The sequence below is a fragment of the Epinephelus lanceolatus genome, chromosome 4, assembly GCF_041903045.1.
Source record: "Epinephelus lanceolatus isolate andai-2023 chromosome 4, ASM4190304v1, whole genome shotgun sequence".
NCBI lineage: Eukaryota > Metazoa > Chordata > Actinopteri > Perciformes > Serranidae > Epinephelus > Epinephelus lanceolatus.
This window is the reverse complement of record NC_135737.1, coordinates 41,360,508-41,383,318: the sequence shown is the minus strand read 5'-3', so window position 1 is coordinate 41,383,318 and position 22,811 is coordinate 41,360,508. Positions and strand designations below refer to the sequence as shown.

The 22,811-nt window shown below is 39.8% G+C and overlaps 3 protein-coding genes across 4 annotated transcripts; 2 read left to right on the top strand and 1 right to left on the bottom strand.

Moving 5' to 3' along the window:
- Positions 1-878: 878 nt before the first annotated feature.
- Positions 879-11,068, bottom strand: nop53 (NOP53 ribosome biogenesis factor). Of its 2 annotated transcripts, none has more exons than XM_033631270.2 (12): positions 10,831-11,068; positions 8,804-8,880; positions 8,570-8,669; positions 7,780-7,982; positions 6,610-6,665; positions 6,364-6,459; positions 5,891-5,992; positions 5,618-5,788; positions 5,112-5,287; positions 1,745-1,811; positions 1,253-1,329; positions 879-1,125 (listed from the first exon to the last, which is right to left on the bottom strand). In XM_033631270.2, the coding sequence occupies exons 1-12, from the start codon at positions 11,034-11,036 to the stop codon at positions 1,065-1,067; spliced, it is 1,392 nt and encodes a 463-aa protein (XP_033487161.1). In that variant the 5' UTR covers positions 11,037-11,068; the 3' UTR covers positions 879-1,064. The 2 variants fall into 2 exon arrangements, with proteins under 2 accessions (XP_033487161.1, XP_033487160.1); XM_033631269.2 differs by having other exon boundaries at positions 8,570-8,672; positions 10,831-11,067.
- A 530-nt stretch (positions 11,069-11,598) lies between these two features.
- Positions 11,599-15,555, top strand: LOC117259675 (histone H3.3A). Its single transcript, XM_033631271.2, has 4 exons — positions 11,599-11,733; positions 12,680-12,823; positions 13,801-13,954; positions 14,656-15,555. The coding sequence occupies exons 2-4, from the start codon at positions 12,696-12,698 to the stop codon at positions 14,782-14,784; spliced, it is 411 nt and encodes a 136-aa protein (XP_033487162.1). The 5' UTR covers positions 11,599-11,733; positions 12,680-12,695; the 3' UTR covers positions 14,785-15,555.
- A 1,862-nt stretch (positions 15,556-17,417) lies between these two features.
- On the top strand, positions 17,418-20,897 carry LOC117259676 (histone H3.3A). Its single transcript, XM_033631272.2, has 4 exons — positions 17,418-17,555; positions 18,515-18,658; positions 18,844-18,997; positions 19,334-20,897. Exons 2-4 carry the CDS (start codon positions 18,531-18,533, stop codon positions 19,460-19,462), a joined length of 411 nt encoding a protein of 136 aa, XP_033487163.1. The 5' UTR covers positions 17,418-17,555; positions 18,515-18,530; the 3' UTR covers positions 19,463-20,897.
- The last annotated feature ends 1,914 nt before the right edge of the window (positions 20,898-22,811 follow it).

Sequence of the window (22,811 nt, the reverse complement as noted above, 5' to 3'; positions counted from 1 at the left end):
GCACACTTTGTCTTGTGACGAGGAGAGGAGGGAGATCAACTGATTGAGGTGGCTAGGTGGGTGGGAGGATGGGTGGGGGCTCCTGCAGATTCTGAAGGTAAAAGATTACATTTGCACGCTGATCATCGGATAAGCTTTGGCGTAGCTCCAGGCACCATGGGAGTGTGTGTGTGTATGTGTGTGTGTGTTCACACCAGCAGGACACTGAAGGCAATTATGGTTTTAAAGCCAGCGGGATGGAATCAATTATCACATGCCAACTTCCTCAAGCCCATCTGTCTGTTTTTTTTTTTCTACCTACGATAAAAAAAAAGTCATTAATCTACTTCAAATTAACTCCACTTAATTGAGTTATCTAATTATAGGGATAAAAATACGCATTTTTTTCATTTCTGTTATGTCTACTCTAAACTTTTTAATCACTGTCCAGTACTTTTTGCTTCATGTTAATCTGGTTGTCACGACATCGAACGCACGTACACAGAAATGGTTATAATCACTTGAAAAACAGCCTCCTTATGTGACACACCAAGAAACATAGGATATATTACACAGTATACATGATTAAAATTAAGTAATCTTGAGAAATATCAGCCGCACTGACAGCCGATAAAAGCCTGACCAATATCCTTGCAGTAGATAGTAACATTTCATGTGTCTGACCACGTTATTAACCTAAGCTGAACGTCTCATGTATGAGCAGAGTAGTGACACAGTGACACTTGGCCTCAGCAGACCCAGCTGCACACTATAAACCCTCAGACAACCTTTTCCTGATAGGGGCTACATTACGCAACGCACACTAAAACGCTATGTGTGAAAAGTGATATTAAACATGCATGACATACACTGGAGAAATGCACCACACTGACATCCAACACTTTTCAGCTCAGTTTATATCATTGATGTGACATATTAAATTGTTAGCAGTTAGAAATCACCTAAAAGGGTCAAACGGGCCCTCAGCGGTCATTAAGGCGTATATATACACAGTTCCATTATGTTGTGGCTTTGAAATGCTTGCCAGCTTCTTGTGCTCAGTCCCTGTGGTCTGTGGCCCGGCACTAAGTGATCTCTCTAAAAGCCCTCTTCTCCACATACTTCAGCTTGTGCTTCCTCTTGAACCTAAGAGAAGGGTGAGAGAGTGGGATCGCACATTTTAAAAATCAATACACACCTTATGAATGCGTATATCACTGTGAGCCTTTGAGGAGATGTTACGTAAGAGCGAAGGCAGAGCAGAGGTCCTTACTTGGCTCTTTCTCTTGGTTCAATCAGGTTCCTCTTCTGCAGACTCTTGAAGCGGTCCTTGAGGACGCTGCCCTCTGGCTGTAGAGTCACAGCATTACAGGAGGCGAGAGGAGGGAGAGACAAGCCCAGACAAATCCATGTGAGACAAATGTCACTCTGCTTTGACTCAATGCGCAATTCCCACCCAAATTATAAAACCCGATTCACACCATAAAGGCTGATTTTAGTATTATTCACAGACATAATAGCAGCAGATAAGAGAGAATTTTCCACTGGCAATTAGATCATTTGAAATTGTAACAATCCCCGTAGGGAAAAGTGGGCTGTGGCAGTATTAGAGAATAGGATAAAGCTTAGAATAAGACAATACAGAGTGCTGAAGATAATACACCAACTAAATGAACCAAAACTCATTACAGATAAGACTTTGTGTCCTCCCTGGCAAAGGTCACAGTGGATGAGTTAGCAAACATTGTAAAAACTAGTAAAGTACCTTGAGCTGTCGCAGGGAGCCGGCCAGCTCGTCACTCAACTGAACCTCCATGTCCTGAGGCTGGAACCTGCAAATAAGGACCAAAAATCTTACAGCTGTTCCCAGAATGAACAAACAGATCCAGCCACATAATGCATAAAATAGTACCAGAAAATACAGGGTTCCTACAGTTTAAGGGGCCATACACATCTTGTGTTTGTTGCAGTCTCAAATCTATTGTTTTGAATGTAGACACGCAGCAGGCACGCTCAAACGCCAGCGGCACCCATGGGTTCCTGAGCTCCTATTTTTCCGGGTGCGATGACTGCGCCCTGAGATAAACTGAGTTTAACTTTTGGAACGCAGCACAACGCATCGCATGTAATGAGATGAAGACCAATCACAGCCGACAGACATCTTTCCCTTCATCCGTAAATATCAGTCTGTGATGAACACACACACACACAGCGCCTGGGAGAAGATCAGCTCTGCACTCTGGATTTCAGGTAAGTAGGCTACAATACAGTGCATCTTAAGGTTGCTTGGCAACCTCAGGCACAACCTGCCACCGTGCTCTTGAAAGCTGGCACAGAAAAGACACAACAGTAGGATCAAGCACCTGACCTTGTGTTTTATAGGCGGTTTAAGATGCGGCATGTGTACGGCCACTAAGGCAAGTTCGAGTCAAGATTTCAAATACCACTTAGAATAAAATTTGCGACCAATTTTACAATAACCAAAACTGAAGCAAAAAAAAACAACATGAAAAATGGCAGATGCGTGGTGGAGGCAAGGGCAGAACAGAACTCAAAAATACCTGGCACTGTTCTGTCACAGGCGTTTGGTTCTACTACCCTGATCTGTGTGCGTTAATGCAACAGGCACTCTGGACATTATTTTTTATAAATAGATGTTGCAAATTATTTTGAAATTTTACAGTGCAATGTCACAAACCCTACTTCCCATGTTTAAGACTTTTGAAAGATTGATTGGAGACATTTTAATACAAATTAAAGCATTATTTTAGATCAATATATTCAGTGCCTTTTAGGACTTTCTAATGATCTGTGGAAGTCCTGAAATATAATTTGTGTTTTTTTAATGGCACTGGAGAACAAACTAAAAGGCAACAAAAACCTACCTAATTTAGCTGCAGGCTAGAAGGAGTCCAACTGAACTAGAATTTACAACATTTAAAACAACTGTGTGCTAAACTGGGACTGGTCTGTGCAATTGTGTGGTCCGTCAGCAGTTAAATTTTTTTTTTTTTTTTTTAAATTTCAATTTTACATTTTGTTTTTCACATGAAGGTTAAATGCTAAATCACCAAACGCTATAAACTTTAAATAAAACTTTATATACTAAATTTAAAGGTAAAAGTATAGCATTTCCTTGAAAAATTATATTTTGTCTGAATTAAATAATTTTATAAATTTTGACGGGTTCGACGATGTTTACACATCATGTTTACATCGTACCAGCCAATAGCGGCCGGGCATTGCCGGTTGCCAAGTACGGTCTCTATGCTCGGCATGATGGAGTCTGCATGTCCAGCAGCTGCTTTAGAGCGTTATCCATCCCAGCAACAGAGTGACCGGAGAAGGGCAAAGACGAGAGTTAATATTGGCAAAGCATTTGCTCGATGGACTCAAATAAAGGATTCCCACGGCATAAGAACGCACGCGGAAATGGCTACTTTTCTCCTCGATCGGTAAGCTAACTCACTTGCTAACTTAGCTAATGTTACCTGTCGGCACTGTGGTCAATTTACTTTTTCAAGATAGATTTACTGCAAGCAGGCTGCGATACTGCTTTATAAACCGTGATTATGTGAGACTGTCTCATGACAATCAGGTATGAGCGGTGCGACGTCAGTGGTAAACAACAGACATGTGTAGATCAACAACAGATAACATGGAGTGCAGGAGAGAGCAGGACCATGCAGCGTTTAATGCTTGGAAGTACCGACATTACTTTGATTTTGACTCGGTAAAAAGTGACACAAACATTAGCGTCTGCAGTGCACTCTGCGTGGTAAGAAATGAAGTAGTCGCCAACCCGACACGGCCCACAGCGGAACGGGGGCTTGAGCCCGCTTCATGCAGCCACTGATGCCTTCTACACATTGTGATTTCCCAAAACTGAATAAATACCACACATAACATCATATATATATATATATATATATATATATATATATATATATATATATATATATATATATATATATATATATATATATATATATATAGACCTATAGCTAGGCTAATGTTAAATACTGTTGTAAAATGAAATGATTACTCGAAATTAGTCGTTACCCTGTATGATTCATCACTTGACATGGTGCAGGCTGATGGCTTCACACACTTGGCATCGAACCTGGCAACCCGACTGCTGGAATTATTTTTTGTAGTTGCGACTACGATCTAGACACACTAGATGGCGGTATTCTGCTCATTCTACATAATCAACCTTTAAATATAAATCTAAAATTCCATTGCCATAACATCAAACTATTATGAGATGTACCCCTGGAAAATAATCCTGATTATTGCACTTTGTTATCTAACTGGCCCTAGTGTCTGTCCTGATCTCTCCGTCCCCTGGCTGTATTACACCTCTTCCCATAGAGTTCAGTTTAAGACTCCTGAAGTTACTTTTAAAGCCCTGCATGGTTTGGCTCTGTCATAATTGGGGACTGCCTGACACCTTATTCTGAAGCAAGGCCCCTCAGATCCAGTTACCACATACTGTTCAAAATTCAATGTCCAGCCAGTTTTATACATTTAGACTATTTGCAGAACTGTTTTATGTTGATAGTGCTGAATAAAAAGGCTGTCTTATTTGGCTCAGGTTATGTTCACCTTCCTCTCTTAAACCAAAGTAGGTCTAAGTTAAACCTCAGCTACGATGACCTCTAGTGGCCTTTAGTGATTCCTACAGGACACTGCACCTGGGCTTAAACTTAACTGAAACATCACCTTCTGATGATATAGCTAGGGGTTTAGGAAACCATGTGACTGTTAATGACAGAGCAACAGTCCATGTAAAAATAGAGATCGGTTTACACATCTCAGCCTATACATTCAACCTGTGAGTAAATTTCTAATAGAAAGCCTGCATTACAAACTGAGGCTGTGCAGTTTGAAAGAGGTGCAGCATTTAGGAGTCAGAGAGGTTCTCAACAAAATAACTATGAGTTGCATTATGGGAAATGTAGGATCCAGTGTTTATGGAGCCTCACACATACGGCAGTCTTGATATCTCGGCCTCTGCCCTATTAATTTTGACCTTTTGTTAAACTGTCCCTTTCCATCTTCACAAAAGTGGGATTACTGAGTAGCTCTCTAACGTGCAGGCAGGTGTGAGGAAAGAGTAAGGTGTGTACTTGAGTTTGCCGAGGCGTCTGGGTTGAGCTTTCTGGGCCTCCTGATTGGCCTTGCGCTGCTTCTGTCTGTCCTTAGTTTTCTGTTCCTGCTCTTTGATGGAGGACTTTATGGAGCGCAGCTGGAAAAGCTGCTGCCGCCGGTCAGTCTGCTGTCTGTACGCCTGTCGCTGTTGCTCCTGGATGGAAAGAGGAAGAGAAACGTTAAGGTGGACTGTCAGACGGTGAGTGGAGCAACGACAATATGGTAACTTTTTGACAGTGCTTGACAGAAGCTGTTACAATTGACTCTTTAAGAAGCTGCAACATTGTTTTTGAATGGTTAAGTAGTTTAGGTATCTGTCTGAAAAAAATTCTTGCATCTGAGAAGCTAAAACCAGTAGATGTTGGGCTATTCTTGCATAAAAAAAAACATTAAAAACCTTGAAATGATTCATAGATTTTAAAAAAATAGTAATTTCTTTCCAACAACTCGGGCTCGGGTCGGGTCTCCATACTCTGGCATGTACCTTAATTTTCTCCGCCTTCTCTTTCTTCCTCTGTCTCTCAGTCTTCTTCTCTGCCAGTGAGATGGCTCCCACTGGCACACCCTCCTCTTCATCATTAGGAGCAGCTGCTGCTTCTTCTTCTTCATTCTCTTCTTCCACCAAGCCTTCAACCTGCTCGTTGAAGATTGTCTCCTGCAGAACACAAACACAGGTTAGACAAAATAAAACACCTTAACTTTCACAACATTAAGAATAAACAGAAGATGATGGATGAGCAGGAATAATCGTGTGCACCTCTGTTGCTATGTGTTCTTTGTTGACGGCCAGCTGTCTCTCGATCTTTTCCTCCTCTTTGTGTTTCTTGACTTCCACCTCATGAGCCTCCTGCAGCAAGGCCTGTGTTCACACACACACACACACACACACACACACACACACACACACACACACAGAAAGAGAGAGAGAGAGAGAGAGAGAGAGAGAGAGAGAGAGAGAGAGAGAGAGAGAGAGAGAGAGAGAGAGAGAGATTAATGGTCAGTCAGGGCAGGACATTACAACAAGAGTAACCTTGAACAACATATTCTGATGGAAATTTTGATTTTAACTTTTTATCAGAACAGATATCTGCACAAATGAACTGCCTTTGTACTGGATAAATTCAACAAAACATTACGACATATGTAAAAATATGTTAAAAAAAACAAACAAAAAAAGGTAGAACATTTGCAGCCATTAGTGAGTCAGTAGGCTGCAGAGTTGTTCCTCACCTGGTGGGAGAAGAAGTCTGGGTTGTAGGATCCTCCAGGAGCGATCACCTCCACAGCGGGAAGCACAGACGGCTTCTCATTCAACTTCTCTGGACGCTGACAAAACAGAGATGCAGCCACATTGGTCAGACTCAAACCTTCACACATATGAGTCCCCTGACAACAGCTCATTAGATATAATCTAACTGTGGAAGAGTTTTTAACCCATCACTTAAATCTCTCACAAAAACAAACACTTGTTCTCACCTTGACAAGCTTCTTGCGCGTCTGCTGAAGGTACCAGGGGTCGGCTGTTTCTTTGGCTGCATTAACAAGAAAAAGTAAGTTTAAGTTTAAGTTTATTTACTTTATTAATCCCCCTGAGAGGAAATTCAATGTTTTCACTCTTGCTTGTCAATTACACACAGATCTGAAAGACACACACATGCACAAACAGGACCTATACATATACATGCACAAAGTGGAGAGATGTCAGAGTGAGGGGGCTGCCCTTTGGTCAGGCGCCCCGAGCGGATGGGGGGTTCGGTGCCTTGCTCAAGGGCACCTCGGCAGTGCCCAGGAGGTGAACTGGCACCTCTCCAGCCACCAGTCCACGCTCCATATTTGGTCCGGACGGGGACTCGAACAGGCGACCCTCCGGTTCCCAACCCAAGTCCCTATGGACTGAGCTACTGCCGCCCCAGTTTCAAATATAAGCATTTATGTGTGTTCATGAGGATTTGACAGCAAACACAAGTGCAGGAGTACACATTTTTAAATGGGTTGTGCGGCCATCAGAAAGACTGAGCTTTTTAAAAACAAAGATGGTGACAGATTACAGTAACACATCTCCCCCTTCAACTTCTTCATTTAGTTAAGGTAACCTAAATAAACATTTCACAAGGGTACATCAGCCCCCATGTATTGCAATAAACACTCCAAATAGGCCAGCATTTACCAGTTCAGACAGTAAAATAAAAGTCTAGTGGTTTCCCCCTTCAATTCCCCTGATCACCATCAGCTGGCAGCGACAAGAGGCTTAGTTTAGCTTAAGAAATCATTAAGTTGGCATCCATTTTCACAGGGTCCACATCTGTCTGTGAACGTACTGTTCAAGAGATGCACACAACGTTGCACATTTTAGGTTAATGCTATTTATACAGTTCTTATGAATGACTAAAAATCTATTCATTACTAATATTCCTATTCCATATCTCTACTTTTACACTTGTATCCTCAGATCCCAGATGACTGTTCACACAACAGTCACCTGAGCTCCATGTATGTCTTCACATTCCCGTGAAGGAAATACTGGGAGCGCAAGGATGAGATCATCACTGGACACACACACACACACACACACACACACACACACACACACACACACACACACACACACACACACACACACGCCATACACACACAAAGAGCACTCACACTCTTGCCCCCATATGTCATAGTATTCTCTTTCTGGGTTGTTGTTGGCCTCTGTCACGGCCTTCTTGGCCGTCCTGTTGACCGGCCGTCTGTTGAGCAGCTGTTTCTGCCTCCGTGGCACCACGCCTTTGGCTGCCAGCTGCTCGGCCTTCTGGGCAATGCGACGAAGTTTCTTGGCATTAGGTTGCTGGTAGGCCAGCACGCTGGGGGGGAAGGCAGAGAGATGATTGGTTGGAGGTAAAGATGATTGGTTGGAGGTAAAGATGACAGGTAACATGAGACATGATGCAGTTGAAAATATTTAGGCCTGTTTGATTTGACACTTCATGATGTGTGTTTGCATATCCTCAGATCCCAGGACACTGTTCACACAACAGTCTCCTGAGCTCCTGTCTGTTGTCTTCACATTCCCATGAAGGAAATACTGGGAGCGCAAGGATGAGATCATCACGGGACACACACAGTCCTCAAACATTTAAGTAATTACATGCAAGGCTAATATTTAAATACATGTGTTTTAAAATCATCTGCTTTAACAGATAAAGGTGTCACATTGACAGTCTGCACTATAAATTGTGTTATCTAACAAGACCACAAATTTTAGAACCAGCTGTTTAATTCAGCTTGTCCAACATAGATTAAGTTACATTATTTACACAATACCACTGTTCTCACATACAGAACTACTGAGCTGCCTGATTTACACATGCTGCAGCATTCCTAAGAACTGAATCTAAACCTAAAAATAGCACTTGAGGTTTTAACAATGTACAAAGTGATGGATACTAACTCTTTTGCTGGTGGAACGAGGGAGTCATGCTGCAGGATCAGGTCTATCCTCAGAGGACGTGACGCTTTCCCTTTCCTCTTCTTCCCCTTGACAGGTTCCTCTGCTTCAAGAGAAATATAGATTTAATCAGGATCATGAACACATTTACATACACAAGTCAGGTGCTCTGAGAAAACCATGACCCAACTGTAGGCCCAAGGAAATTCCTATCTAGTTGTGAAATTGCATATTTACCCTTCGGTTCAGGTTTCTTTGGTTGTCCAACATCCAAAAAGAACAAACTGTCATCTGACTTCTCAGACAGCAGACCTCTGAAACACAGTCACATTTTGATTTACAATTGAAGACACTGTTTTTTTCCAAAGACCCACTGACAACTAACATTTATTTTCATCATCAAATAATCTGTTGAGCCATTTCCTCCAAGGAAATGGTTCACCATTTATTGAATGAAACGTCAGACAAAAAGAGAGGGGAAAAAAAGAAAATTGGCATCAGAAAGTGGTGGATGGATTCAGACTGGGCAAAATAAACAAATACAAAGGGCACTTGCTGCATGTGATTGAGCACCAGCACACACAAGTTGTTTTTGGCATGAAGGGCAGCCTACACCGATCAGCCACAACACGAAAACCGCTGACAGATAAAGCAAGTAACACTGATCATCCAGTTACAAAGCAATGTTCTGCTGGAATCCTCGGGTCTTAGCATTTATGTGGGTGCCACCTGACATGCTCCACTCACCCAAACACTAGTACAGACCAAGCACTCCCCCTCATGGCAATGGCCGTCTCGGCAGACAATGTGCCACACCACAAAAACTGCTCAGGACCGAGGAACATGACATGAACTAAAGATGTTGACTTGTCCTTAAAATTCCCCCGATCGCAATCTAATCACGCATCCATGAGAGGTGCTGGTACACCACCTCGCAACCCACAGGACTCATGAGATCTGCCGCTGATGCCCCGGTGGTCAGAGCCAAGCGCAATCCAACAATGCCCCACCATGGTTCGGGGGTACCTCTGGGATAAAGGAACATCCCACAGATGCTCGATCAGATTGGCATCTGGGCAATTTTGAGGACAGGTCACTCCCTTGAGCACTTTGTCACCTTCCTCAAGCCAATCCTCAGCAGCTCATGCGGTGTGGTATTGTGTACTGTCCTGCTGTAGGGCCACTGCTGCTGTTGAGTGCTGTTCCCATTGAACGGGGTGTATTTGTCTGCAACAGTGTTTAGATGAGTGGAGTGCATCAAGTGGCAGCCACATGGATGTCAGGGCATTGTCACAAGATGATCAGTAGCTTACCCCATTTGTCAGCTGTTTTTTTTTTTTAAAGATTTTAAGCGTGAAAGGGGGAGCGAGAGAGAGAGAGAGAGAGAGAGAGAGAGAGGGGGGATGACATGCAGCAGAGGGCTGTGGGCTGGATTCAAATCCTCAGCCGCTGCAGCAAGGACATAATTCATTTTCATTTTATTTATACAGGAAAGGAATTAAAAGTAACATAGTGTGTTACAGTTAAAACTAGCCTAACTCAGTTAAAAACAGGTTTTCCGCAGGATCCATTGCCTCTGTGTCTAGGTGAGTGGGTGACCACTGTACCCACTGAGGTTCTGGGCACCCCAGTTGTTTTAATGTTTTGGCTGGTCGCTGTCTATAACACTGCATAACATTTTGTTCATTGTAAGGGCACCCAAAAGGACACTTTATCATGTTTTATCTATTATAAAAGATATCTAAGAGTCATTTTTCAGCCACAAACATGGGTCAACAGCGATTTACAAAGGTCTAAAAGACAGAGACGTTGCAAATACCCATATTTGGGAACAAATATGCAGATGTTTAAATTCCTTTATAATTAAAATGTGTTGGAAAATCAATGTGAATCTCCACAGGCCTGATAAACAAAACGTGCATTGGCAGCTTTAGCAGTAGTTTACTACTAGACTTATTTTATAGAGACACCTCAATTTGTGACAGTTAATGAGGTAGAGATATTTTTAAAATAACAACAAGACGCCATTCAACAGGTCTGACTAATCTAAATGTTAAAGATGTAGGCAGCCTTTTAAATATCATCGACAGGAATGCCCGTATGTTGGAGAGACGACGACAAACAAGGGGAAAAAACCGGAAAACATCCACAAAATGTCCTGTACGGGAGGTAACTTACTGGTGGACGTTTTTAGAGTTTTATTTTAACGTAAATTACCGATATCACACTGTTCTTCTTCTCCACATACGGCTAACCAAACTCACCCTGTGGTCCTCTCCTGGTGTCTGACGTCTTCTAAAAACTCGTCTACATCGTTAATGTCGCTGAATTTGTTCCAGTTCTTTTTCTTATTCTTGTTCACACGTTTTCTCCGACTGCTACCCAAACCTGCACCGTCTAAAGAGGACTTTAAATTAAGAAAACCGGGCTGTGAAGCCACCACGCGTTTCAACCTCCTGGCCGCCGCCATATTGGCTCACTGTGGAAACACGCTCCTTCTTCTTCTTTTGTGGTGGAGGACTGACAGGACGCTGCAGCGCCACCCGCAGGACTGATAGTGTAAATACTATAATATCTGGCTTGATGTTAATAAAAGTTTAAACTTGTTTATTTTTTATTTTACTTTATATTTCATAAAGCTCTGTTAATTATTTGCAATAATAAATACACAGAGTGAGTTTATTAACATGTTTTGCGTGATACTCCGATAAATGAAGACTACTGTGGTGGTTTTAAATTATATTTTTATATAAATTACATAAAAAATAAAGTTAGAACTGAATATAGTGTTAAAAGTCAGGATATTTGAATGTCACTCAGTTTAAATTCTCTCACGAATATTAGTAGTGCTTTAGCTGCCTTTTTCTGACCAGGTAAAATACATTTAATAAAAAACTATTAATCTAAACTATTAAAAGTGTCAATAATTAGTATTTACAAAAACTTGTTGACATTGCACCTGATTGTGGTTGTGCAATTGTTTATCATGTTGCAGCATGTATGTAATATGTTTGTCCCAGATGCATCATGGGAAACGTGTCTCCTGTTGCTTTCCTATGTTCTTTTTCCTTTTTTTCCTCCCTTCATTTTATAGCGAGAACAACGCTTTAGACACTCAAGAATACATTCCCATTTTCGAGCTGCAATCTTTCACTAACTTTTCAAAGGTGAGTATCATCATTTTATTAAAACTCCAATCTATCACATAATGTCATGTTAGTTCACGGATGGTCGTGTTTTTTCGTTTATTTTTGGTGAAAAAGAAAACGCAGAGCAGTCGAGCTATTATCTGCCTGCTCGGGGAGTCGGGGACCTAAAAAGCACTTGTGATCTGGTCAAATTTGACTCGGAAATGCGCCTAAAGTGAGGGGTCATCTGACAAAATATTGTTCATCAGTTGATCCGCTGACATGTCTAGTGTCGTCCCCAAAAAGTATATTCCACTTTCACGCCGTGGTTTTTATATTCTTCCGTCGTTTTTATCATCACCCTCTTCGTTTGCTACAACGATTTTTCCTTCCCGTTTACATTCTTCTAGCCAGCAGCCAGCCATCATCTTTAGGTGTGCTCGTTTGCGGAGACGGGGCAGCCGGCGCGGGCGGGGCCGACTGCATTTCCTTCAAAATAGCTCATTCTGAATAAAAAATCAAGGCTCGTGCGCAGCCGGGGAGCACCTGACGAAGAAACGAGCGAACCCACGTTCAATGCGCAAGGGGCGGGGTTCGTCGGGCTATAATCGGGCTGTGATTGGTGGAGATGATCACAACATCCCGCCTTACAGGCTCGTTTAAAGACGGTGATTGGTTGACATGATAAAGAGCTCTGCTATGATTGGATGCCTTCGCTGTCCTTTTTATCACAGTCATTACATAAGCTGCCTTCGATATAATCTGAAAAAAGAGGCCCCTGATGCTGATTATTTTTGAAACACCCTCTTATTGAAGAGCAGAGTTTTTAAATGCTGATGTAAAGTTTTAAATTCAGTAAGAAAAAAAAAATTGTAAGATTCAATTTTTATCTTCCACATCCTGTACCCTTAAGATATTTAGTCTAACGTGCTTAAAAATGCATTTAAGTAATTTTACTAAAGCAACCTTTGTCTTGTCCCCTCAGGTGACCTTTAGTAGCCATGGCCCGTACCAAGCAGACTGCCCGTAAGTCCACTGGAGGCAAAGCCCCACGTAAACAGCTGGCCACAAAGGCTGCTCGCAAGAGCGCCCCTTCCACTGGTGGCGTCAAGAAGCCCCATCGTTACAGGTGAGATCAGCCTGGAAAAGTGTCTGCACTCTGTGTTAGGCCAGACAGAAATCCTAAATAATGTCTTTAAATTATGGGGACAAAATGATATGGAGAAAAAAACATGAAAGTACAACAAATTCTCGAACCCTAGATTGTAAACTCTCTCTAAACCAACTGCAGGTGTTTTGCTTTGTATAGTTCATAGTTGGTTACAGGTGAGAGCTCCCATCATTCTTCTGGTATGCTGGAAAAACACAATGCAAGGGACACCACAGTTTTAAAAGAAGATAAGATAATCCTTTATTCGCCCCCAGCGGGGAAATTTACAACATTACAGCAGCAAAGGGATAGTGCAAATAGTAATCAGTATAAAAAAATAAAATACAAAGTAACATATGAGAGCGTAAAATAAGTAAACTGTACAACACAAGCAGTATAATAAGCAAACAGTATAAAAACACAAAGCAATACAATAAGGAAGCATCAAAAAGAAGAAAAATATAATAAAGAGACAGACTGAATGGCTGATTTAACATTATTGACTAATGGAAGTATGAATATTGGTCAGTTTAACAATACTGATATTACACCCGAGTGATTGATTATAAGCAGTGAAAAATAAAAGCAAGATAAAGTAATAATTAGATAGGCTGAGTGGCACATTATTGCAAACATCAAGTGTAGATATTTAGCAGTTAATTTTGCAAAATGTGCATATGTGAATAACACAGTGCTATGTGCATTTTGACTTTACATGAAGAACATTAAAAAATATCTCTGAGTGGAGCTGATGTGATATCCTGTCAGACTGCTACGTGTAGAATAGACCCGAATTCAAAAATTCCATTGCCTTATCAGCAGCATACACAGTTGCAAGGTAAAGATAAGAATAGTCCACAAGACTAAGAGTTCTGTGAAAGGATGTAAGAAGGTTTGTGCAAAAACACGCCTCCCACCTCAAATTTTGTATGTTAATTTTTTCCTCTCCTCTCCAGGCCCGGTACTGTGGCTCTGCGTGAGATCCGTCGTTACCAGAAGTCCACTGAGCTGCTGATCCGCAAGCTGCCCTTCCAGCGCCTGGTGAGAGAAATCGCCCAGGACTTCAAGACCGATCTGCGTTTCCAGAGTGCAGCCATCGGTGCTCTGCAGGTCAGTAGCTCCCACTGTTAAGAACATGATTAACCCCCAGAAACCGGAGCAAAGTGGCTTGATTCCTTCAAAAACATGGGAAGAAGGCAATGAGCAACAAAAGAAGAAACTACCCCCAAAAAATGCAGGAAATTAGTAAAAACAAAACAAAGCAAACAACAATAAAAAAAACAAGAAAAGTAGAAAATAAGAAAAGAAAAAAATGTAAAAAAAAAAAAAAAATTAGAAATGAGCAACAAAGTAAGAAATACCCCAAGAAATTTGCAAGAAATTAATAAAAAAGAAAAAAAAAAAAAAAGCAAGAAAATTTGTAAAAATAAGTAAATAAAAAAAGTAAAAATTTGTTTAAAAACAACTATAAAAACAGAAAAATAACGATGTTACATATTTTTAGAATATAAGAATATTAAACATAAATACAGTTTTCCCTATCTCTTTATTTTCCCTATTTTTTTTACTGATTTTTCTGAATCTACATTTTTTTTGGAATTTTTGGAACATTTCTCATCAAGTTCCTCATTTCCTTTTCTCCCATGCTTTTGAAAGATAGTGACCAATTTTAAATATAGTTTAAATATTTGCAAAAAGTGTCTGAGAGCAGCACGACAAAAGTGATATTACTCCAGGTTTCAAAGGGTTAAACGTAAACCATGTTCCTTCATTCCCACTAAAAATCACTGTTCTGTCTCTGCCCTCTGCAGGAGGCCAGCGAGGCCTACCTGGTGGGTCTGTTTGAGGACACCAACCTGTGCGCCATCCACGCCAAGCGTGTCACTATCATGCCCAAAGACATCCAGCTGGCACGTCGTATCCGTGGGGAACGCGCTTAAAATGTTTTCTGATTTGTTATATGCTGTCCTCTTGTCCCGTCACCACTCTTTCCAGCCCTTTCCTTCCTCTATACTTAGTTAGTAGTTTGGTTTGAGGTCCTATACATATATCATATGATTGTGATAACCGTAAAATGTTTGATCATGTCTTCTTTGGTGCTACTAGTAGCAGTTTCCTTAGAGATGTCTTCATGTATGTTTGAAACTTTGAATCACAATGACACTTCTAACTAGCTAGCTCACAGGAATGCTTGTTGTCTCCATGCATAAGGTGTTTTTGCAAGCCGAGAATAGTGTGTGACATGAGAATAGGAAATAGCATTAAGGTTAAGACATTTTCATCTTCAGGCGGACATACACGTTGATATATTGGGTCTTCTGATTTTTTTTTAATAGGGATTTGTTGTAAAAGTAGTGAATTTTCTTTTTTTTTTACAATAATGGTGTATTTCTACTGTTAGTGTTTAATGTATCAAAATACAAAAGTTTGATTCTGGTCGTCAATTAGAAACGTCATTGTGCTATGATGACACTGCATTTTTGGCAGAACACAAGCGGCATATATGTAGCAGACCTATGGTGATCATATTTTGATTTTCAGCCACGTTATTATGTCCAGGTAATGTTTTGACTTTTTGTTCCTCTCTCAGGTTGATATGATAACCTTTTTTTTTTCTACTGTGTTTTTGATTTATGTTTTCATTTTTAAAAAGCAAAATATTTGTACTCTGGAATTCACATACAAACATAATAAAGATTCTTGTGGTTAAATGAACTGTATGAGTGAATATCTACATTCAAATAATGATCACGTTTAAGTGTAAATGATTAGTTGACTGACAGAAAATTAATCTGCAACTACTTTGATAATCCACTGTCATTTTCAAGCAAATGTGTTGGAAAAAAAACTTATCCCACATTATTAATGATGAGGGTGTTTTATTTTATTTCTCTGTTGTGTTCATCATCTGAATTACTTAGAAATTTGGGCCATTGTTCGTACAAATCAAGAAATTTTAAGCCACATCGGACACAAGGAAATTGTGATGGCCATTTTTCACAAGTTTTGGAGATCAATCAAAAACAAGGCAGCCCTAATTTACATTCCTTTGCACACATTTAGTACATTATATTCTCGCACATTGTCCCAAGAATAAATGCAGCTGAGGTCAAATGAGTGGCCTCCTTGAAAAAAAACACCTGCATACTTTCACTTAAACTATTTTTATTGTTAATTATATCCAAAACAACATTTCACTTCTGTATTTAAAAATCCACAAGACACATGTACAGGATTTTTCCGTTATTGAGACAAGGTAAATAGAACAGCGTAAAACACTGTAGAAGTCACATATGGACAGAAAGACAAGTGACAGACTTACATTGAATGGTAAGGAAATAATAGATAAATTATTCACATGTTCCAGAGACAGTATCAGGCAAAAAATAAAAAATCTTGTAAATATGGGGATGATTTGGCAAGTTGAAAGTTGTGTATATGCAACTTACCTTGCAGGATCATGAGGTTCATCATAAAATTCAATGAATTAACACTGATTTTAAAATAAACTAACACTTTTACGATTGATTTTCACCAAGTGACCAGCATTCCTTAAAACACATTCCAAATCTGTCCAAAATTGAATAGACAGTGAACAACTACAAAACAAAGGTGATAACATTTCAGGTTCATTATTGCAAAATGTACATTTTTTCATGCCACTCAGTAAATCTTAACACTGTTAAGAAGGGAAGAAACTGTGCATCATTTTAAAACAAATCTCTAAAATTTTGTTAGAAATATATAATTTGGCCTTCTGACATAATGCTTAAAGTTTAATTTAGTTGCATATACATGCATAGAAAATACAGGGGAAAAAAATTCAAAGTTGAAAAATTATGCAGGACAGGTTAGAAGCCAAAAATGGCTTACCTATACCTATTTTATTGATGATATTTCAAATATAACAGTACAAAATAACATTAAACAAAAAATAATTCATACATTAAACTGTATAAGGGAGATAATACACCGTATTCTCTTTGTATTAAATATAATTTATTTATATAATTTAATGTCTTGTTGGCAAGTATCATATCCATAAGGCTACAGTGCTTAAGATTACACTAAATATCCGTCTGTTTGAACTATATCTCTTTAACTCTGTTTTTAGATGACAGTGAATAAAAAAAGAGCTATTATGACCTGTCAAATAATAAGTAAAACATATTTCAGACAGATGTAGGTCACCAATAAATCAACTCTGAAAATGCATCACTTCCGTGTTTATTTCTTTTAAAAACAAAAACAACAAAGATTCACTTGTAAACAGGCTTTTAATGGTTGTTGCATGATTGTTATACATTGAGGCACTTTCCAACCAAAATCACCAAAAGTATTTAAATTATGTTTACATGTCAAACTTTGGGTTTGGTTTGGTCACAGTCATACTGAAAGTAAAATAAAGACGGAGTATGAACGCACCAAAAACACATTTCACATTTACTGATAACAGTACGAGCACCGACTTGATCGATAAATATTAACAAACGCAGTCAAACTAATCACCTCGCGCTGACCGGTAACCTGAACTTATGTGTCAAACTGATAAAAGTAACCGGAGAAATGCTGTAAACACTGTTGCATTGTGGGACAGATGATTGACGCGGCGGCCATTTTCCCGCTGGACGCTGCTTCCCATTGTGGATACGAAGAAGAAAATAGAGACAAGCGAAACATTTCTCACGACTTCTACTCACTTTTTCCGCCGGTAAGCCTCTCAAAATGTGTCGAAGTGGTTGTAAATGAACTTTGGATTTTTTAAGTTGTATTTTTTTCCATTCCTGGGCGCATTTAACAGCGAAAAAGCTCTTATTTCGTCGTGTGGGAAAATAACAAACACGGCTGTCGAAGCGACGGTGAAATGCAGTCTTTTCTGCAGCCGTTGAGATGAGGGGAAATTCTGTTTCAAATTATGCGCCGGTTCAGCTCGGTCCTACGCAGCTGTTAGGGACCGTACAGCTCTCCTTCGCCTCTTTATGAGTTCCTTGAAATGTCTCCTATGTTGTTCTCACATTTCCCGATAAGGTGGAACAGCGGTTATTTGAAAAATTGAAGTTGTTTTGGTGCTACTCCTTTGCTCTTCTGCCCTGGGTCTTTATCCCGTTTGCGCATCAAACCGCCGCCATCATCAGAGCGGGGTGGGCGGGCCTAGCAACAGTGGAAGGCAGTTGTAGAGCCCGCCCACTTTGAAGACGCTGCATGCTGATTGGCTTAGATGTTTTATTTTCAGATACGTATTGGTCTACCAGCCAATAGTGTCGTCGTTCAAGTTTGATTGATGCTTGTCGGGCAGATTGTGACACAGATTGTCTTGTATGTTTATTTACCAAAAAGTTAACTTAATTCAACTTGCATGCTCCGGTATTATTATATAATATTTATGTTTTTTTATGCGCATTTGAGAGGACTGACAGTTACTATATGGGAAGTGTCTTTCACAGCAGTGGTAGCACATAAACTGTAGGAGTATCAAACCAACAAAATACAGTGATAAACACAATATTTTACTTTATATCTGTCACCATGTTTGCATTTCTTTCTGACTAACGAGGTAAATAATGTACAGGAAATCAGAAAAAATATTTAAAAGGAGAACTCTTGACCATGAAGCATGTTATATTAAACCAAAGCCTCTGAGTTATTTTCCTTCTTCCCCATCTTCCTCAGGTGATCTCAAGTAGCCATGGCCCGTACCAAGCAGACTGCCCGTAAGTCCACTGGAGGCAAAGCCCCACGTAAACAGCTGGCCACAAAGGCTGCTCGTAAGAGCGCCCCTTCCACTGGTGGTGTCAAGAAGCCCCATCGTTACAGGTGAGATGAGTAAAAACTGCTCCCAGAAATGTGTTTTCAATTTGTTTTAGGCCAGACAGAAATCCTAAATAATGTCTTTTAATTATGGAGACAAAATAATAGGAGAAAAAGACATTAAAAGTTAACAAATAACAAAGGAGTACAACAAATTCTCAAACCGTATGTACTGTTTATGTACCGTAAAGGCCTGGTACTGTGGCTCTGCGTGAGATCCGTCGTTACCAGAAGTCCACTGAGCTGCTGATCCGCAAGCTGCCCTTCCAGCGCCTGGTGAGAGAAATTGCCCAGGACTTCAAGACCGATCTGCGTTTCCAGAGTGCAGCCATCGGAGCTCTGCAGGTCTGTTTTCACAAACAGATCCATTCTATGCACTGAAAGATGGCTAATGATTCTTAATTTTTGCATCCCAAGTGTACACTTTACAATATCATATTCATGTACAGTTAAGTTAAATACATCTACACACACTGAATCCATAAAAGTCTGTAGATGCAGGGACTAATGGCTGCTTTTACTACTATTTTCATTACACTTAAATTATTGACAATTTTTATTACTAAACAAGTGTTTAAGCTAATGACAACTGGCCATAATAAATTATGAAAGTGATATATCATTTAATCGACATATAACTCTACTGACAACTTTTGCATTTCCTGTTTTCCCTCTCTGCAGGAGGCCAGCGAGGCCTACCTGGTGGGTCTGTTTGAGGACACCAACCTGTGCGCCATCCACGCCAAGCGTGTCACCATCATGCCCAAAGACATCCAGCTGGCACGTCGTATCCGTGGGGAACGCGCTTAAACGCCTCCTCTTGGTCTTTCTCCTTTTTACCTCTTCCTGCCCTTCCTTCACCAGTCTGTCTCTCCGTCCCTCTCCCCTTCCCCTGCTCCCTCCCCCTCTCCCTCCCCGTGTTAGTAGTGTGTAGAGGAAAACTGATTACATTATGGATAAAGTGTATAGTCGTGTTTTTCTTAGTGCTCTCGGCAGCAGACTTCTAGGGTACTCTCTTTTTGTGCATGTACCGACTCTTTGGTGATGAGATCTCCTCAAGCACACGTCTCCTAGTTTGCACTGTTTCTAATCGGCCTCTGAGGAGGAGAGGATGGTTTGTGGGTAGAGTAAGAAAAAAATTGTGGAGTAGAACAATGCAAATTTGGAAGGGACAGACAGGAGGAGAGGATGGGTATGTGTCTGCTGGGGGACTCTTGTCTCTTTTCTGCAGCAGGGTGCTAGAAGAACTTACCCGGTCCTCTCCCCCTGCTCTCTATCCTCCGCCCGCCTCACTCAGAAATGCGCAGAGACGACAATGTTGGTCTCTCCTCATGAAGGCCGAGGCTGGATTTTCTGTCCCTGTATGTGTCTGCATGAGTGTTGGCTCTGATCGCCACAGCATATTGTATACAGTCCATCAGCATCTTTGAAGAAGTTGATTTATGATTACCATAATGATCATCGCTGTCATTCAGCATGTTAAGTTTATTTTTTCCTTCCAAATGAGTCTCACGCACAGGATTTTTGTTTTTCACTTCAAACTATTTGTGGATGATGTAGAGATGGGGGGGCTAAATCAGATTAAAACACTTGCAGAGAACAAAAAAAAAAAAAAAAAACACAGAATTGAACAGAATTTTTTCTACTGAAATGTGAAGCTACTGACTCGTTTTGGCACCAAAGTTTGATCCTCTTGTAGACACTCTTTTCCTAACTGACAGAAGAGTTTAACCTCACCTGTTTTTGTGGTGTTCAAATTGGTTTCATTGAATTATTTAAAGCCAAAGCTTGAGAGCTCAAGTACGGTGTCAGAGATACTTTTGTAGCAGTGGCTCATTTTTTTTAAATTCAGGACCTTTTTATAACAAAGGTTCCTTTTAGGTTTGTAACGTTCTCCAAAACCAAAAGCTCTCAAAGTGTGAAAATTATTTTTTTTAAAAACAAAATAACTGATTAAAATGTGAAAATTGTATTGTAATCAGTGTTACATGACAGATAATACTAGTCATGTTTTCTGTATACGTCCCCCCTTTGCTTCTATTTTTTTTTCCTCCGGATCAGTTGATCGTCTGTATACCGTTTCTCAGGTTGACTTGTCACCCTTTTAACTTAATTTTTATTTTTTTTGCTCAATTTGATTTTCTTTTTCTTTTTTTTGAAATGTTGAGGATAATGTTTCAATTAAACAATGTTTGTAATTTCCAGATTTGTCATATAAGGTGGTAATAAATGGATGTTACACACACTCCTGTGTCTTTTATTCTTCCTACACTGATATTTCAATATAAATACTCCTGTTGTATTTCCAGTTAAAAGGAAATTTACAATAAGGTGATGGTTTTGATAGAGTATTTAAAGACCATATATATTTGTTTTGGTGGCGCTGGCATTGAGAAAGAACTTTGAACTCAGAGTTTACACGGAAAGTGGTTCAGAAATTAAAACTGCATGACAAAAAAATGAAACATGCCTGAATTGACAAAAACTAGATTCCATTGCAGTGGTAAAAACAACCCCAAGATTGTAAATTTATACCAAAAACACGATAAACAAAGAGCAGCTAGAGGATTTTTTTATATTCTGACATCATTAAGCAAGCACTGAATATTTTGAGGTTCGGAGGAAATGCAACAAGCCTGGACATGTTCACATACCATAAACAAACCCTCCCAGACTGTGAAAATACACTGACTTGAGGGCACATTATTGCCTTTAGGTTCCTTTCCCATAACCTATTATCTTAAATCATCATCTTTCCCTACCTGGTGGTCCCAATCCCAACTAAGGGGTCGCCAAACTTCACAGGCGTTTTGAGGCCTTCGTGATTTTAAGGTGTGTCAGAAAACTTTAAAATGATATATACTGTAGGCCTGTATTTTGGGATTTCATTCATTTCTATGAAGAATTGTATATCGAAAGCTTAGATATTATTCAAGATATAAACTGTTTTTAAGAAAATCTCTGTGTCCCTGGGATGTGCACAGAACACAGGAGGATTAGGGCCATGTTAAAGAAAAAATTAGAGATTAGAGACAGAATTAGAGAATAAAGTCCTAATATTATGTGAATAAAGTCGTAATATTAAGAGATTAAATTTGTAATTTTAGGAGAAATAAAGTCAGATGCTTCGTAGCACAGAGCTCGATAAAACTGCTTTCTCTTCTTATACAATGTGGCCATGAACCGAGCTCCAAACCTTAGACACTCCCTTCACTGAACACTTTTAAAAGTCTTTTAAAAACTCTCCTGAAAGAAAACATGTTGCTGCTTCTGCTTCATATACTCCTTGACCTGAGTGTAGTGTATGGATGTCACTGGTATGGCCTGTACATCCCTTTTCTCCCACTATTTCCCCTTGTGTTGCTTTCATATATTGAATGTGACTTACTAACATAGTTTATTTTATTCTTTCTTTCAAATGAAACTGATTATATTGATTTTGCCACTGTCTTGATCTGGACTCCCTGGAAAAGAGATCTCATATCTCAGTGGGACCTTCTGGCTGCAACTTCCTGCAGTCACTGTGTTCACTATGTGGGTAAATTGTACAGTTGGTCTCTTCTTTTATTGTTATGCACTGAATATAAAATGAAATATCCATAAACTAGGTTACTTATTCCAGGGTTGTCAGTTTACTCAATGACAGAAAAGGGGTTCCTTGAGGAAAATGTTTGGGAATGCTGATGCCAGTTGCACCACTAGATGGCAGTAAAGCACCATGTTTGTGTTGGTATATCAACTCCTTCAAACTGAGTAACAGATCTGCTGCTGATACTAAATTGTTCCTTAGCTTGGAGTAAATTAAAACAGTATTATTAAACCCCTGTGGCCTTGATTTTCTTCTTCTTAAACACACTTTAAACTTAAATGTATTTTTCATATCCTGCCTTTGTTATTCTGCCAATGAAATACAATTAACTAATTCATTTACACATCTGACTATTAAACTAAATTTAAGTCAAATTTAACAAATTCTAGCTCAGCACATTTTTGTTTCTGTTTTGATCTGGAAAACTGTTTTGTGGCCATCTTTAACAGACACACGTAAACACAGACACACAGTCGTGAGACTCCAGCATTACAATTAATATCTTTTTCTGGCTTGACATCATTCCCCTCATCAGTGTTTCATTTCATCCTTCTACTTCCTTGATTAAAA

Bases quoted from the DNA above. Each gene is read 5' to 3' on its own strand.
- nop53 (XM_033631269.2), bottom strand. From the start codon at position 11,036: ATGGCGGCGGCCAGGAGGTTGAAACGCGTGGTGGCTTCACAGCCCGGT. The intron at 8,881-10,830 runs GTGAGTTTGGTT...ACTGTGTTTCAG, and splicing joins CACCAGGAGAGGACCACAGG to AGGTCTGCTGTCTGAGAAGT. The intron at 6,666-7,779 runs GTGAGTGCTCTT...TTGTTAATGCAG, and splicing joins TGACATATGGGGGCAAGAGT to CCAAAGAAACAGCCGACCCC.
- LOC117259675 (XM_033631271.2), top strand. From the start codon at position 12,696: ATGGCCCGTACCAAGCAGACTGCCCGTAAGTCCACTGGAGGCAAAGCC. The intron at 12,824-13,800 runs GTGAGATCAGCC...TCTCCTCTCCAG, and splicing joins AAGAAGCCCCATCGTTACAG to GCCCGGTACTGTGGCTCTGC. The intron at 13,955-14,655 runs GTCAGTAGCTCC...TGCCCTCTGCAG, and splicing joins CAGCCATCGGTGCTCTGCAG to GAGGCCAGCGAGGCCTACCT.
- LOC117259676 (XM_033631272.2), top strand. From the start codon at position 18,531: ATGGCCCGTACCAAGCAGACTGCCCGTAAGTCCACTGGAGGCAAAGCC. The intron at 18,659-18,843 runs GTGAGATGAGTA...TGTACCGTAAAG, and splicing joins AAGAAGCCCCATCGTTACAG to GCCTGGTACTGTGGCTCTGC. The intron at 18,998-19,333 runs GTCTGTTTTCAC...CCCTCTCTGCAG, and splicing joins CAGCCATCGGAGCTCTGCAG to GAGGCCAGCGAGGCCTACCT.